At 43.8% G+C, this 15700-nt stretch overlaps 1 protein-coding gene across 3 annotated transcripts in view; it reads right to left on the bottom strand.

Moving 5' to 3' along the window:
• The window catches only part of TMEM94 (transmembrane protein 94), a 97068-nt gene that overhangs the window by 65010 nt on the left and 16358 nt on the right, over positions 1-15700 (bottom strand). For 2 of the 3 annotated variants that reach the window (XM_048817500.2, XM_048817501.2), the window contains exon 2: positions 9451-9581. In XM_048817500.2, coding sequence (XP_048673457.1) covers positions 9451-9496 — 46 coding nt within the window. In that variant the 5' untranslated portion in view covers positions 9497-9581. Of the gene's footprint in view, positions 1-9450; positions 9583-15700 lie in introns of those variants that run through there. The other variant, XM_048817502.2, reaches the window with a different exon arrangement.

Here is a 15700-nt window from a genome sequence, read left to right as displayed (position 1 = left end):
CCACCAAACTCACACCCAATACAAAATTTGGGAAGTGAGTTGCATTATGCTGCCTACAGGATTTCTTTAAACTCTGCATGAAGACTTTTGGAGCCCTAAACCATTGCAGCTAGAACCGTCAGCGGAGTCTTCAGGAACAATACATATATGCTTAGTGTTGAGTCAGAACCTTAAAATGTCAGAGTCAGAAAAACTATTTTAACTTGCTTAGGTCCTAACTTTTTTCCAACTCTTCTTGGTTTCAGCCTGGCTCCGACATGCCAGTCTTCAGTAGCAAACCCAAGATAATAAATTAATTCTATTATTCTTGTTGAACCATATTTTCTAGAGATCACTATCCTATGGCATGCTACACAGAACAACCATCCATGATATACAAGCATCCCTCTTTCATTGGATCGACATCAAAGATGTTAGCAGTTGGCATCACAAGTTGTATCTGGTTGTGTATCTATCCTCGAAAGACAGACTGAATCTTCAAAGAAACAGAAGCTGCAATAAACAAATCTGAGGATAAACTAGGGGTTGGAGTAGAGGACAGGGAATAAAGGCAGATTCAACTTGGGACACAAGAGAGAGAAGCCAGTAGAACAAAGATGGATTTGAGGAGAAGACAAGGTATTAGAGAAGCTGCAGAGCAGGGAAGGGAAGGGAAGAGGTATAGCTGAGGATTCAAAGACAATAACCACTGGCCAGTACATAAGGGACATACAAGACAGGTGCTCAGACAGGAGCCATATAGGCTGCTTTGAGGAGAGAAAGTAGAAAGAGAGGGGGTATGGGACATACCACATGGGAAGGGGAATGATCTGGCTCAGGGGACAGGTAACTTTTACTTTCAAGTTCAAGTGTCCCCCTCCGCTCCCCACAGCTCTCATTCGCCGGGAAGCCGGACTTGCTGCTGGCCACTTCCGGGGCACAGCACAGTGTCGGAACAGGTAGGCACTAGCCTGCCTTAGCTGGGCAGCACCGCCGACGGGTCTTTTAACATCCCAGTCAGCAGTGCTGACGAGAGCCGCTGGGTTGCTGAGCAAGGCGACCCAGTGCCTTACATGCTGCAACCCAGTCCTGGGTCGCGACCCAAACTTTGAAAAACACTGCACTAGAACCTCAGAGTTATGAACACCAGTTACACAAACTGACTGGTCAACCACACACCTCATTTGGAACCAGAATTACACAATTAGGAAGTAGGAGACACACCAAAAAAGGAAACACAGTACAGTACTATGTTAAATGTAAACTACTAAAAAAAAAAAGGAAAGTTTAAAAAAGATTTGGCAAGGTAAGAAAACTGTTTCTGTGCTTGTTTCATTTAAATTAAGATGGTTAAAAGCAGCATTTTTCTTCTGCACAGTAAATTTTCAAAGCTGTGTTAAGTTAATGTTCAATTGTAAAATTTTGAAAGAACCACAAGGTTTTTTTCAGAGTAAAGAACATTTTAGGGTTACGAAAAACCTCCATTCCCAAGGTGTTCTTAACTCTGAAGTTCTACTGTAGTACTTTTCCTCAGTAGATCTCAAAGTGCTTTACAAAGGAAGTCCGTATTATTATCCCATTTTACAGCTGAGGAAACTGAGGCACAAAAAAGTGCAGTGACTTCCCCAAGGTCAGCTAGCAGGCCAGCAGCAGAGCCAGGAAGAGATCTCAGATCTCCTCAGTCCCAGTTTGTTGCTCTAACCAGGAGACCATATTACCGGCAACCACGACACCATATTACCGGCAACTTAACCTCATTACCATTGATCAGCTCTTCATAACCACTTGTGTAAAAATAAGTAGGCAGTCCCAGTCAGGGTCCTGACAGCACAAGAGTTTCTGAAACTGCCATCAAGTGTTCCATTTCTGATGTGAAGACGCCAAGGAACAGTGATGGAAACTGAACTCCCCCCTCCTCGCTAGAGCTAGTCCCTCCCGGTCAGGGTTGAGGCACATTGGCAGGGAAGTGAGGAAGTAGGGAAGAGTTTGCTCTTTGTGCTGGTACACACATTATAGATCTTGGAGGGTAAAATCTGGTACCTTTCACCAACATTAGCTTTCACCTTTAAAAAGGCATAAAAAATTAACAAAAACTAAAAGTCAGGCAGAAAGGGGAGAGACAGACTGGGAAAACTGCACATTTGATTTAAGAGATTTTTGGTACCACTCCTGGGTTACTCTCTGCCTTGCTCTGCAGTGTCTCTTTTATTTTAATTGCTATTGAAAATATAAATAAGGGTGTTTTTTTAAAATCCCAGTTTCTATTACCAGTACTTTTAAAAGGGGGAAGAGAGGATTTTTAACAACTCAGAAGAACAACCTAGCGTTTCAGTGAAGCAAGGTCTCTTAATGCTGATGAAAATCTGTCAGTGGAGAGCACTCCAGCAATAATAGAAGCAGCAGCCATTCAAAAATACGTTACACCACCATTTGCTCTGCTCATGGCCTGGCAATTTGATAAGCTTGTCCTACCTTGGGCAATGAACTATGTCACAGGCAGGAGAAAGAGAGGACAGGGCAGTATGGAGATGCAAAAGTTCACACCACACAAGATGGGGTATAGAATCAGCAGCTGCGGACAATACTCCCGAACACAAGTGACGTCAACAAGAAAGGACAAGGTAAGTTACCATGCAGAAGATAGGGTCAGTCCTAGATTCTGGTTTCTTGTTCTCTAGGCCAGTAAGAACTACTACGTAGCACAGACTTTCAGCCCTTGAAGGGAATCAATCAACAGAAACTCCTCAGATCAACCAAGGGTTTCACCAGAATCCTGTTCAGCTCTCATTGGACTAGCTGGATGCTGTCAGGGGTAGAAACCAAGAGCATGAAAGACCCTGGGGAGAAATTAGGAGTCCTTTGATCAATCCTGGCACTTTAGCAGCCACATAGAGCTCTTTCACAACTTTAAGCTCCTTGGCTTGGTGTGGTGAAAGGAGCAGAACTATTTCCTGCAGTGACAGGTGTCCATTCTGGAGGCAGTAGCAGGGAAGGGCTTACCTAAAAAATGGTTACCTACCTTTCGTAACTGTTGTTCTTCGAGATGTGTTGCTCATGACCATTCCAATTAGGCGTGCACATGCGGCGTGCACGGCAACCAGAAGGTTTGTCCCTAGCAGTACCCTTTAGGTCAGATTGGGCGCCCCCTTAGGTTGCTGTGACGTTCCCATCTGGTGTTATCTGGACCAGTGATCTGCTAGGTCACTCCAATCCTTGACTCTGGGAGCCAGCCTTACCCTGCTCTGCTGTGAGAACCCCCACTCCTGGGTGGTTCACACACAGCCTCTGGCATGTAAGCTGCTCCACTTGTAAGGTAACTCCCTTCTCTTCTTGTGCCAATATATATTTATGCCTGTATCTGTAATTTTCACTCCATGGATCTGAAGAAGTGGGTTTTTTACCCACGAAAGCTTATGCCCAAATAAATCTATTCGTCTTTAAGGTGCCACCAGACTCCTCATTGTTTCAGTGCCCTTACAAACTTAGATGCCTCTCACCACATGCTGGCTGGTTGCTCTTCAGCCAGGCTCTCCCCTTTGATTAGTGCTTCAGTCGCTTGGTGTGGTGTCTGTAGATGTAGGTAGGAGAGAGAGAGCGAGAGCATGCCACCCTCCCACCCACCCCCAGTCAGTCAGAGTCAGGTGAGCATTACCTATTTACAGTTCCAAACTGACCAAGGAAAGGGGTGACTCCCTCAAGAGAACAGATTCTTTTGTTGCTACCTAGGCCAGCTCCCTTTGTTCCTGTGAGGCTGGGCTGGGTTTGTCCCATACCTGCCCTGATGAGGTGTGAACTGTCTCTTTGCTCTTGGAGAGTTTTTGCCTGGGCTTATTTTAAGCCAGGGGTTCTCAAACTGGGGGTCGTGAACCCCTCAGGGGTCGTGAGGTTATTATGTGGGGGGTCATGAGTGGTCAGTCTCCACCCCAAACCCCACTTTGTCTCCAGCATTTATAATGGTGTTAAATATATAAAAAAGTGTTTTTAATTTATAAGGGGGGAGGGTCACACTTAGAGGCTTGCTACATGAAGGGGGTCATCAGTACAAAAGTTTGAGAATCACTGTTTTAAGCAATGAGGATACATTTTCAGCCTCATAACTACATAGATGAAATTATTACCTATAACCTTACTATAACATTACTGTAACAATTACTAGAACATCACTTTAACAACCACGCTCAGTGCATCATGAGCCATCCAAAGACACCAAACATGACAAACTTTGCATTGGATACCACATAATCATTTTGTAAATATGAATATGAGTGTGTAGGGTGTTCCCCCGAGGTACAGAGTGTCACAGTCGCACCTTCATGGCACTGAATATAGGGCTCTGCCAACTTGCTGCCACTTCAGTTCCTTCTTGCCAGATTGCTCTGACAGAGGGGTAGGCAGGTGATATTGGAATGGACATGAGCAACACATCTCGAAGAACAACAGTTGAAAAAACAGTTACCTACCTTTTGTTTCTTCAAGTGATTGCTCATGTCAATTCCAATTAGGCGATTACTAAATTTTGGAGGGAGGGTTGGAGCTCAAAGGTTCGCAGACTGAAGCACCGCCCTACCTAAGTCTGCATCATCTCTAGCCTGCTGTGTAATAGCATAATGTGAGGTAGAAGTATGTATAGACGACCAAGTTGCGGCTCTGCAGATCTCTTGCATCGGAACATGGATGCCTTGGAACATGGATGCCTTGTGGAGTGTGCTGTCAGCGGAGGGGCCGGTACTTTCGCCAAATCGTAGCAAGGATGTGATCCATGATGAAATCCTTTGGGAGGAGACTGGAAGTCCTTTCATTCTGTCTGCTACTGCGATAAACAGCTAAACGGACTTCCAGAACAGTTTCGTTTGCTCGATATAGAACGCTAATGCCGACGAATGTCCAACAAATGAAGTTTTTTCTCCCTGTTGCTTGAGTGCAGCTTAGGGTAGAAAACTGGAATGAAGATATCCTAGTTAACATGAAACTGGGAGACAACCTTAGTGAGAAAACCCAGATGTGGCCTGAGCTGAACTTTGTCCTTATAGAACACCGTGTAAGGAGGCTCAGACGTTAGGGCCTTGAGCTCAGACACCCTCCTGGCTGACGTTATTAGTACCAGAAACGACACCTTATATGAGAGGTACAGCAGAGAATATGTCACCTGTGGTTCGAAAGGTGGCCCCATTAGTCTGGAAAGGACCAGATTATGGTCCCAGGCTGGGACTGGCTGTCGAACATGAGGGTACAGCCTGTCATGGCCTTTAAGGAAACGACTGACCATGTGGTTGGCAAAGACCGACCAGCTCTCCACACCTGGATGGAATCCAGAAATGGGGCCAAGTGAACCTTTACTGATAACATGGAAAGCCCTTTCTGTTTCAGACGGCAAATCAAGAGCTATGAGCGTTCCAGCTAACTGTCATAGGCGGTAAGTAGTAACTGAAGTGGAGACAGGTCGGCAGGGCCCTATATTCAGCGCCATGAAGGCGCAACCCCAGAGGGCACCCGGACTGACCCGATGGGTACGGCTAGGGGAAAATCCTTCCGGCTGCCATGCACGCAGCGCGCGCACACCTGATTGGAATTGATATGAGCAATCACTTGAAAAACTACTGTGACCTATTATAAGGTTTGAATGACAAGAGACTCAAGTAAATCTCCTGACTTCCAATCATCAAATAGCCGTGGCACTATGAAGAACGTCACTTGTGTCAAAGCAAGATATGGACATTCTGAAGCGCAGCGTGTTCATTTGCACAGACAGCAGCACCCAAAGTGGGCTTCTAGAGCTCAGCTGTTCCATAGCAGTGCTAGTGTTGAAGCCTGAGAGTAGTCTGAAAGGCTGTGGCATAACTGCACATAATTGCTTCTTGTCTTAAACTGATCAATACCAGAGCAGTCCAGAGTGCCATTAACAACAGAACAAATAGATGATTACTTTAATTGTAACATTACCTCCACAGTCTTAGCAATTTAAACTGAAAGCAACACAGTTCAACAAGGTCCTCACGCAAAATATATTGGGGAGGTCACAGGTGCAGGCAGGGGCAAGCCCAGCTTCCCATGGTCTCATATAAAGTAACACCACAACACCAGCTAAGAAAAGGTACACCAATCTCAAGCCAAATAGTGATGGATGCTTCCCACTTCCTGTGCAACTTGTGTCTATGTTAATGTTCTAGAGCAGTGGTTCTCAAACTTTTCTGTTCATGGACCACTTGAAAATTGCTGAGGGTCTCGGCGGACCACTTAATGATCTTTCCAAATGTTGTTTGTACCGTTAGCTAACTATTGTAAAGTGCTTTGGATAAAAGTGCTTTTTAAAAAAAATCTTAATAATAATAAATGGTTTTTTTGTTCTACAAATAAAATCACACAACTAATATTTTAATATCAGTGGTCTTACCTTTCTAATGCGATGGATGTGCTCTCTCCCCCTGCCGCGGCAGCCCCCGAGGTGGGCCTGGGAAGGAAGGGGGTTTCTCCCTCTCCGTGGCATCCCCTAAGCTGGGGCGGGGGGGTGTCTCTCCCCCACCACAGCAGTGAGGCTGGGAAGGAGGGTTGTCTCTCCCCAGCAGCAGCCCTAGAGCTAGGGAAAGTCGCCTCTTTCTCTGGCCGCTGCAGCCCTGCACGTCCCAAATTCTCCCCACCCCCTCTTCTCACCCCACTGCCCCCTCCCACATACTCCCTATTCCCCCCAAGGCCACCACCTGACCTTACATGTGCATCTTCTCCAGGGTCCGGGCACCTGATGAGTGGAGCCATGCCTGTGCGGCTCCACTAATTAGGTGGGTGGCCTTTCGTTCTCTCATGTGCGGCGGCCCAGGCGCGCACCTTAGAGGGAACTATCCGAGGACCACCTGAATGGAGCTCGTGGACCACAGTTTGAGAATCTCTCTTGTAGAGAAAGTCTGTCTCTCAAACTATTATCTAACAGGTAATCTGCACTAGTAAGCAAAAGCCAGCCAGCGTTCTGGAAAGACTGCAGAACATGCTCAACAAGGGGAAGGGTTGCCTGGAGAGTAAAATGGAGGTAGTTAATGTGATCTGGAAATGAAAAGGCTACAATGACTGGGGAGTGGCAAGTGAGAGGAAGGAGCAAAGAGGGTAAAGTCATAAGAATTTTTTCTCTCCACTCCTGGTCTAGAGTACGCATGATCTTCTCCAGCTTTGGTCTCAAACACAATCTCTCACCCAGACCAGGCCCCAGAATAGGGCATGTACCTGTTCACTCTCTCAAGTGACAAACACATTTGATACTCAGGTGGCTACTGAAACTCATGCATAGAAAAAGTGGCCAATCGAGTAGTGTCTGCTGCTCTCTCTTTCTTCTTAGCATCATCATCTTGGAGGCAGCAGTGCATATAAGGCAAATAATCTTCCAAGAACCACTGCAAATATCCCTTTAAAGCTCCCAGCTGCACGTACCCACCACGGAGGCCTCTCTCTCCCCTCTTTCTTTAGGATTGGAAACATACTAGGTAACAAGAGGCTGGTTACACACAAAACACACATAGATATTAGTCAATCTGACATTTACAAGGGCAGACGAAGAAATAATATTGCCCAGCTAGCCCTGGAGAAAGGCAGAACTGTCCAAACAGCACACGTACAGGGCAAGTCTAACTGAGCAGCAGGAAAATGTTACTCAGTTAAATGGAAAACTTCTCTACACAGCCTCAGGTCCGCTTTATAAAAACGTTTGCAGTGATTTAAGCATTCACAAAAGACGTCATGATAAGTACTCAGGTGACTGAAGACCGCAATTTATCCTCAGAATAGGACAGGTATAGCATAAGTAGCAGCACACGCTTCCCCTACACAGTCCCACTAGCATGCTTAACCCTAGTCTTGAGAGGACTATTTCTAGAGTTGAGAAGGGAGTTCAATCTCTATGGCCCATTCCACCCTACACTTTTCTAAAGAGTCCCAAGCAAGGGTGCCCACTGAGATAGGACTCCAATGCAGACTGCAAAAAGTTACAAAAGGATCTCACAAAAATTGGGTGAGTGGGCAACAAAATGGCAAAAGAAATTAAACGTTGATCAATGCAAAGTAATGCACGTTGGAAAACATAATCCCAACTATACATGCAAAATGATGGTGTCTAAATTAGCTGTTACCACTTAAAGATCTTGGAATTATCATGGATAGTTTTCTGAAAACATCTGCTCAGTGTGCAGCAGCAGACAAAATGATAACAGAATGTTAGGAACCATTAGGAAAGAGATAGATAATAAGACAGAAAATATCATAATGCCACAATATAAATCCATGGTACACCCACATCTTGAATACTGAGTGCAGTTCTGGTCTCCCCATCTCAAAAAAGATATATTAGAATTGGAAAAAGTACAGAGAAGGGCAACAAAAGTGATTAGACATATGAATTTCCGTATGAGGAGAGGTTGATAAGACTGGGACAGTTCAGTTTAGAAAAGAGACTACTAAGGGGAGATATGATAGAGGTCTATAAAATCATGAATGGTGTGGAGAAAGTGAATAAAGAAATGTTATTTACCCCTTCATAAACACAAGAACTAAAGGTCACCCGAAGAAATTAATAGGCATTAGGCTTAAAACAAACAAAAGGAAGCACTTCAGACAATGGACAGTAAACCTGTGGAACTCACTGCCAGGGGATGTTGTGAAGGCCAAAAGTATAACTAGGTTCAAAAAAGAATTAGATAAGTTCTTGGAGGATGGGTCCAACAATGGCTATTAGCCAAGACAGTCAAGGACACATTCCCATGCTCTGGATGTACATAAAACTTCTGACTGCTGGCAGCTAGGACTGTTCTGTTCACTCCCTCTGAAGCATCTGTCACTGGCACTGTTGGAAAACAGGACATGGACTAGATGGACCATTGGTCTGACCCAGTAAGGCCAGTCTTATGTTCCTCTGCCCACTACAAACCAGACTGAGATAATCAACTCATTTCACACAATCATTCAGTCTGTCAGTGGTAGTAACTTTTGGCCCCTGCTAAATCTGAGCTGTGTGCAAACCGATGACTTAGAAGCAAAAAGCTCTGCATCTCACTGCCTGGTTTCTCACACTGGTAGTCTCCCAAAACAAGAGTAAACACCCATTAAACTCAGAATGCAACCCATGAGCTGACAAAGAGATGAGAACATCATTTCCTTGATAGTCCTCTTCTCAACAGGTCTACTAACTCCACAGAAAATCATTAGCCCTACTCATATTGCATGCCAACCACGTAGGACGGAAAATATGAGGCTGCTGGTATAAACTGGATAGCCTCCTGGTATCTCTGGGTTATCCAGTGGTGGACCTTAGTTATCAGGGACAAGCAAACATGTTCCCTTGACTATGCAAGAGAAAGATCTTCCAGCTTTAGCAACAACTACAGATTACTCCACATACTAATGCAAAACACGCAGACCGAAGTCACAGAGAAGCAAACCAACCAGGACTTTAGAATCAATATGTTTAAGATGTGATCTCCTTTCTGGCGAACCTACCTGACACTGCTCCTTCAGGTCCATGGCTGCACGATTCTGTAAGCATGCCCAACACAATGTAACTACCCCTCGGGGGGAGAGCCTCTCCTAGGTGTGTATGACCTTTGGTTACTCTGTTATCGTAACACCATCTGTGGAAACAAAAAGGGCAAGAGTCAGATTTTCCTCCACACTCTCTTTAAGGCAAGTGTACAATGAAGCTGACAGACTTCAAATGAAAGGAAAGGGGTGTAGGTGAGAAAAACCGGGAGTAGAAGGTGGTTCTAAATTGTGCCCCATTAGTTTGCAGTCCCCTGCCCCAGTGGGCTTTATCAGTTTAACTTTCAAAAAAGCTGTCGGCACTAGATGAATTAAATTCCCTGCAGAGCAAAATAAACTTAATGCAGCAGCCTTGACATATATCCTGGAACACATCCAGGAGAACTGCCAAACTCTGCCCTTAGCAAGAAGCTAGATTCCACCAGGTGCTGCGAAGACAGCAGGCTGAAATGCCAGCCAGCAGACGTGTGATCGGACCAGGCTGTCACCAGCGGCCATTTGTCTTGCTATTTTTATCTAACCGGGGCTCTGTCCAGCTAATCTCTAATGGAGCCTGCAGAAATGAGTCTTCCATTTGCTGAAACACCACATCAGATCCTCATTGACAAGGCTATGCTCTAGGGCTAAACTCAAATCTGGCCCACCATTAAACAGGCCAGAAGGCCTAAAGAATGGCTCCAGATCACCAGGGAATAGACTAGCAAATTTTATTTTAGCAAAACTGGGATTAACAGAGCTACAGCAGGAGACAGCTCTGGAACTCACTTTCCCCCTTGCTCTGACATAGCCTGAATTGGTTGACCTTCAGGGCACACAGCAAGACTCATCTGTTATTTTGGACTTTGCAGGGAGGGGACTAGTTGAAGGAATTTGGTAGTTCATTTCAGGGTATTATATTTAGGAGGGGATCATCTTAAATATTAAATGAGTTGAGATAGTAAAAGGGGCTATATGATGAAGTGGCCTTGGGCAGCAGAGTCGTTTGGAAGTAAGGGTTAATGACTCTTGTATTTTTAATAGTTACACAGAGTTTTAGAGATTGGACAGATGCACACAGGAGGCACACAGTTCAGCAAACTGACCCATACCAGATCTGTATTTACTAAACTGAAACAAAACCCTGTGATGTGGGACTAGGCTGAATGTGGTCACCAGACCTTCCACCCTACCCTAGTCTGTAATTTTGCCCATTTTTCACAGCAGATGGATTCTGCAGATCCCAACTGGTTGTCTCCCAGCCTCCTGCAATCTTTGTGCATGGCACTGTTCTCTATGACAGCAGTGTAACTAGATTCATTTGAGCACAAAAGGAACCCTCAGCTCCCTTAGAAAGCAATGTTTCCCCTGTGACTATGACCATGCACATCTATGTGTTATTAGGTGAAAGGCAGACACCAACCAACAAGTCAACTTCATGTACCCTCTCTACGTATATGCTACTCCTGGTGGAATTCTACGTCACTGCACATGCGCAGAATTCATGGCCTCTGCAGATTTCTTTGATTCCCTTCAGAAAAATGACTTCTGACAGAGAAGCAAAAGAAAGCCGCAAGAGCGGTTTGGGCAGCTGGTGGAGATGTAAATCACCACAAGGGGTAGAGGGGGGGCTGAGCAGTCGTGCATGTGAGAGACACACTCTGTCCCTCTTGCTCACTACTGCGGCACGTTCAGCATGGAGGGACAGGGCTTTGGGGTGTTTCTGAAGAGACAGGCGTGGGGCAGGCTGTCCCCTCAGGCAGAGCAGAATGTAGCAGCCTGCCTACTTAGTGAATTGTTCCCATTGTTCTTAGTGAATTCCCGCAGGAGTATAAAACAGGTGTAAAATTTTTAAGTCTCCTTTACGGTGCCAGAGTGGTGTAAACGAGTCTTATTGTAAAGGACAGTATGGCCTTATAAGTGTGTATGGTGTTTTAGTGATTAGAACTGGTCTAAATTTTTGGACTGAAAAAACGTCCTATCAAAATGTGCTCCATGAACTGTTTCCTACTGACCTTTTGGGAAATGGTCAGTAGCCAGTATAAATTGCGAGTTTGAGTCCCCAGCCCTCATTTGCTCTTCAATTGCCTATGATGTAACACTGAGTATATGGCTGCATATATTTGTTGACTAATAACGAAGTAAAGGGTCAATACTAGCTACATTATTATTAGACAGAGGGGATCTGATGATTTCCTCCAATGCTCCCCATGCCCATTCTCCATTCATTGTATGGTAGTTTAAATAAATTACTAAAATAATTGAAACTAGCCTTATTGCATTACTTTGATTTAAAAAAATGCAGAATTTTAAAATATTGTGCACAGAATTTTTAATTTTTTGGCACAGAATTCCCCCAGGAGTAATATGTGCCTCATACATCATTTGAAAATGTTATGTCTGCTTTAAGACAAGGTATGATGTGAAGCTGTCAAGTGGTGCAATTACCACAGAAACGGAGATAAAACAATGACACCACATTAAAATGACCACTTTGAAATATTTCCATTTGTTTCTGTTTAATGACTATATTATTTCAAAACATAAACTTGGATTTCTTTGTGACCTCAAAGCATAACAACAATCTAAAGGTAAAACAAAAATAATAATAAATTTGTACAGGTATCACTGAAATGTAATAGAAATGGTGACATTTCTAGTCATTATCATCATCATCTTGTTCATCGTGCTGAGAGTGCATGGGTTATCATAATCTTCATTGCCTTAGCACATACACAGTCCTATGCACGGAAGTCTCTTGACTACAACCACAGTTGATTGTGCAGTGACCCCTACAGGTACAAGCACAAAGAAAATCCTACAGAAGCTCAGATGCCCTGCGGCCCTTGAAGAATGTAGGAAGTAGTACACAGTGGCGCTGGAACAATTTTTATAGCGGGGTTTCTGAGAGCCATTGAACCAAACTGTAAACCCTGTATATAATGGAATCCACTTCAAGCCAGGGGGTGCAGCAGCCCCCTTCCTCCAGCACTCTTAGTTCCAGCACCTATGGTATTTCATCCACATTTTTCCATCCATGTTGCAATGGCAATCCAATATCTGGTTTGTCTATGTGTGAAGACATCCAAATAGTTGTTTGCCATGGTGCTCTTTTGACATATTCTTCAAAACTGTCCTTATATGGTCGGCGTTTGACCAGCGACTTGTCCTTTTTGTTGGCTAGATTGAGGCACAAGCAATTCAGGTCTCTGTGGGTCTCCTTTTCTTTCTCACTCTGATCATACAGCAGTATTACAGACTTCCTTCTTGCAAAAATTGCAGCTTGTGTCACTCTTCCCCCAACAGGCAAGATCTCTGAAGCGGTAAGCTCCCTTTGTTTTGATGACATTAAACACAAACTCCCCCCGCCCCCAAATACCAAACAGGGATGACACAGAGTTACACCCTGTTAATTAGTGTACAGCAGAAAGTATGTTGCAGAAGTCAGGTCTGAGGTGTGTAACAAATTGTGTGCACAGGTATGAAATGACACGTCTGTTGTGCTAGTAATGGTGCATATTTCAATCGACACATTATCATTTTTGGAAAGCAGTGAACAACAAGAACCAAAACTTCAAGTGATCTAATTACTATGGTTCCTTTGACATCAAGAGACTCAAAAGCCATATTGGCACATACCATATGCAGAAGCAACCTTGTGTCCACTTATTCTTCAGTACTGTACAAGTCTTGGGCTTCTTCAACACCTTTACTGGTGATGGACTTTGTTACTTCACCTTGCAAAAAGCCTACAGCAAGGAGGAGAGTGTGGGTGTGCTCCTACACTCTCAGGTACATTTTGAACCATATATTCACAGAGAAATTGTACACGTGACTGCTTGCTGGATGCCACGTTGAGAAACTTTTACCATGGAGGCACAGAGCACCCACCAATCAACTGGTATTTCTTGCATCCAATCTTAGATCCTGTCCGGCGCGGTCTTTCTGCAGTTTTCACAGAGTTACTGTTGTCATATCTGTTAAAGACTTCGATTACAAATTAACTTTGTCAAACCTTTTTAGGATCTGCCTCAAGGACTCGGCAGGACTCAATTAATCAAATGTGTGGAATTTGTCTCCAGCCATCATTTGTACGACAGCCATGGCATTTCTGATGTACACTGTGATTTCTTTCTTGCATGCTCTTAGCTCGTGGATTCTTTCATCTTGAGCTTCCAGCTGATGCCCTAATACAGCTTTGTCTATTCTTCTCATTGTTCCATCACCATGAAAGAGGGACATAGGCACAGGTCCTACAGGATGACTAAGAACAGTTCTCATTGAAACATCATTTCTGCATCTTGCTAAGGACAGGGCTCCACAGAAAACAATTTCTGGACTGAGAGCTGCTGTGATTGTCCCTCCCCGACAGACAAATTTGGTCTTCTTGGCCATGTCAGCAAATGATCATGTCAGATTTCTTGACTGGTCTGAAGAAGCTACATGTCCCATCAGCATTAAGAGAATCTCTCATATCTCTCCAGTTGTTCTTCACCAACATCTGCTATTTTGAGTAGACTTTTGTACATCTGATGTTACATGCATTCCAGAGAACATTGTTAAGCACCTCTGGATGGTGATTCAGGGTCAAATGAGTGTGCCATATTGTTGATCATATGGTTGGTAAAAGCTGTAACATGCTCTTCATCCCTCTTCAGTGCAGAGGCAAGGACTTGTCTGTGGACTTTATTCTCACTACTTCTTGTTAGACAACGTCTCTCTCTCTCTTAGTTTTTGTATATTCATAATACGAAGCTGTGTATTGTCATCTCTAACACTAATAATGACCTTTACATAAAAAAAGGTGTCACTAAATTAAAAAATCTAGTTCCTAGAATATTACAAAAGCTAGTACTGCATGTGTAGACAATTACAAATTAAAATCTTCTACCAGGAAGACTAGAGGTACACTGTGTGTACAAAAGCTTACAAATGGAGAAGCATTATGTTAGGAATTCATAATTTATATCTACCCACTGCAGTATAAACTGTGGGCATGCAAACTACTGCTATTAGTGCACAATGTTCAGTGAGAGACTAATCTGGTCAGCAAATTTCAGCTGAAAATACAGAAAACTATTATAACCACTTGTGCGATATTTTGCCAATTAATACGCAACGTGAAAACATTTCCTGTTAATATATTACAAAATGTCGATATACAGCATTTTTGCTTAGTCATTTCTAAAAAAAAAAACTTGCCCATGCAAAACCAATAAAAATATGTTAGTACATTGTCATTTGGTAGCTTTGACCAATAAACACCACAATAAGGTGTTGAAATTAGCTTAAACAGTAAAAACTAGTCACAGTCGTATGGCAGTGTGTTTCTGGAACTGTGCAAAAAATGACACTTTCATTTTGTTTCACCTCACCTACAGGCTTACAGCACTACTTGACAGCTGCACATGATACCTCATCTAAATGTACATAAAATAAGCTTTCAAATGATACATGATGTGGGTTGTCTAGGGTGAGTACCTTAAACTCCAAAAACATGGCCCTTTTTGGAGAACTGCCACACACCTAAGCGTCACATATATGCATTTCCGCTCATGCAAGCATCCGCATTTGAGGTTACACATGCTCAGTTAATTTACTAGGGATGAATTGTTCAGAGTACGTAGGACAAGAAACCACCATCTGTAGTTACTTTTGCTGTCTCTACTTTCTGGCTGGCACATCATCAGAATTAGCTAGCAGTCTGGACTCAGCATCATTCCCATACTGTTTCTTTGCCTGTGAGGGTCTCAAAACAAAAAATGGGCTATCAACTATGCCAGGCCAATTAGCAAGTGCAATGAAAAGATCACAAAACGTTACTGGAGTGTAGCAGACAAAGAGGGGCTGAGAATGGGAAGGAGGCACGTATACCTTAGTATGCCCCTATAGAGCAAAACAGTGCCTTGATATCTTGCCCTTAACTCAGGGATCACTTCAGCACAAGGCAAAGGGGAGAGGATAGACTTTTAAAATGAAGGAAAATGGCAATTCAGAGAAGGGTTTGAGAAAGCTCCAGGATTCTTCTTCCTATTAACCCAAATAGGAGACTCATGGCCTTGACTAGCAAGGACACACTCAGATACCTGGAGGCCAAAGCCACAAAAGCAGAAAGTGAAGAAAACATTCTGAATGTTCTCTGTGCTGATCCAGTGTAGCCCAAATCGTTAGCAAAGGTGGCTCTGCTCTGCTCCCCCTTCCAGTACCATTTCAATGGAAGGAGGTCATGAAGGGA

Source organism: Caretta caretta, chromosome 14 (assembly GCF_965140235.1).
Source record: "Caretta caretta isolate rCarCar2 chromosome 14, rCarCar1.hap1, whole genome shotgun sequence".
Taxonomy (NCBI): domain Eukaryota; kingdom Metazoa; phylum Chordata; order Testudines; family Cheloniidae; genus Caretta; species Caretta caretta.
This window is presented reverse-complemented; position numbering and strand designations above follow the sequence as displayed.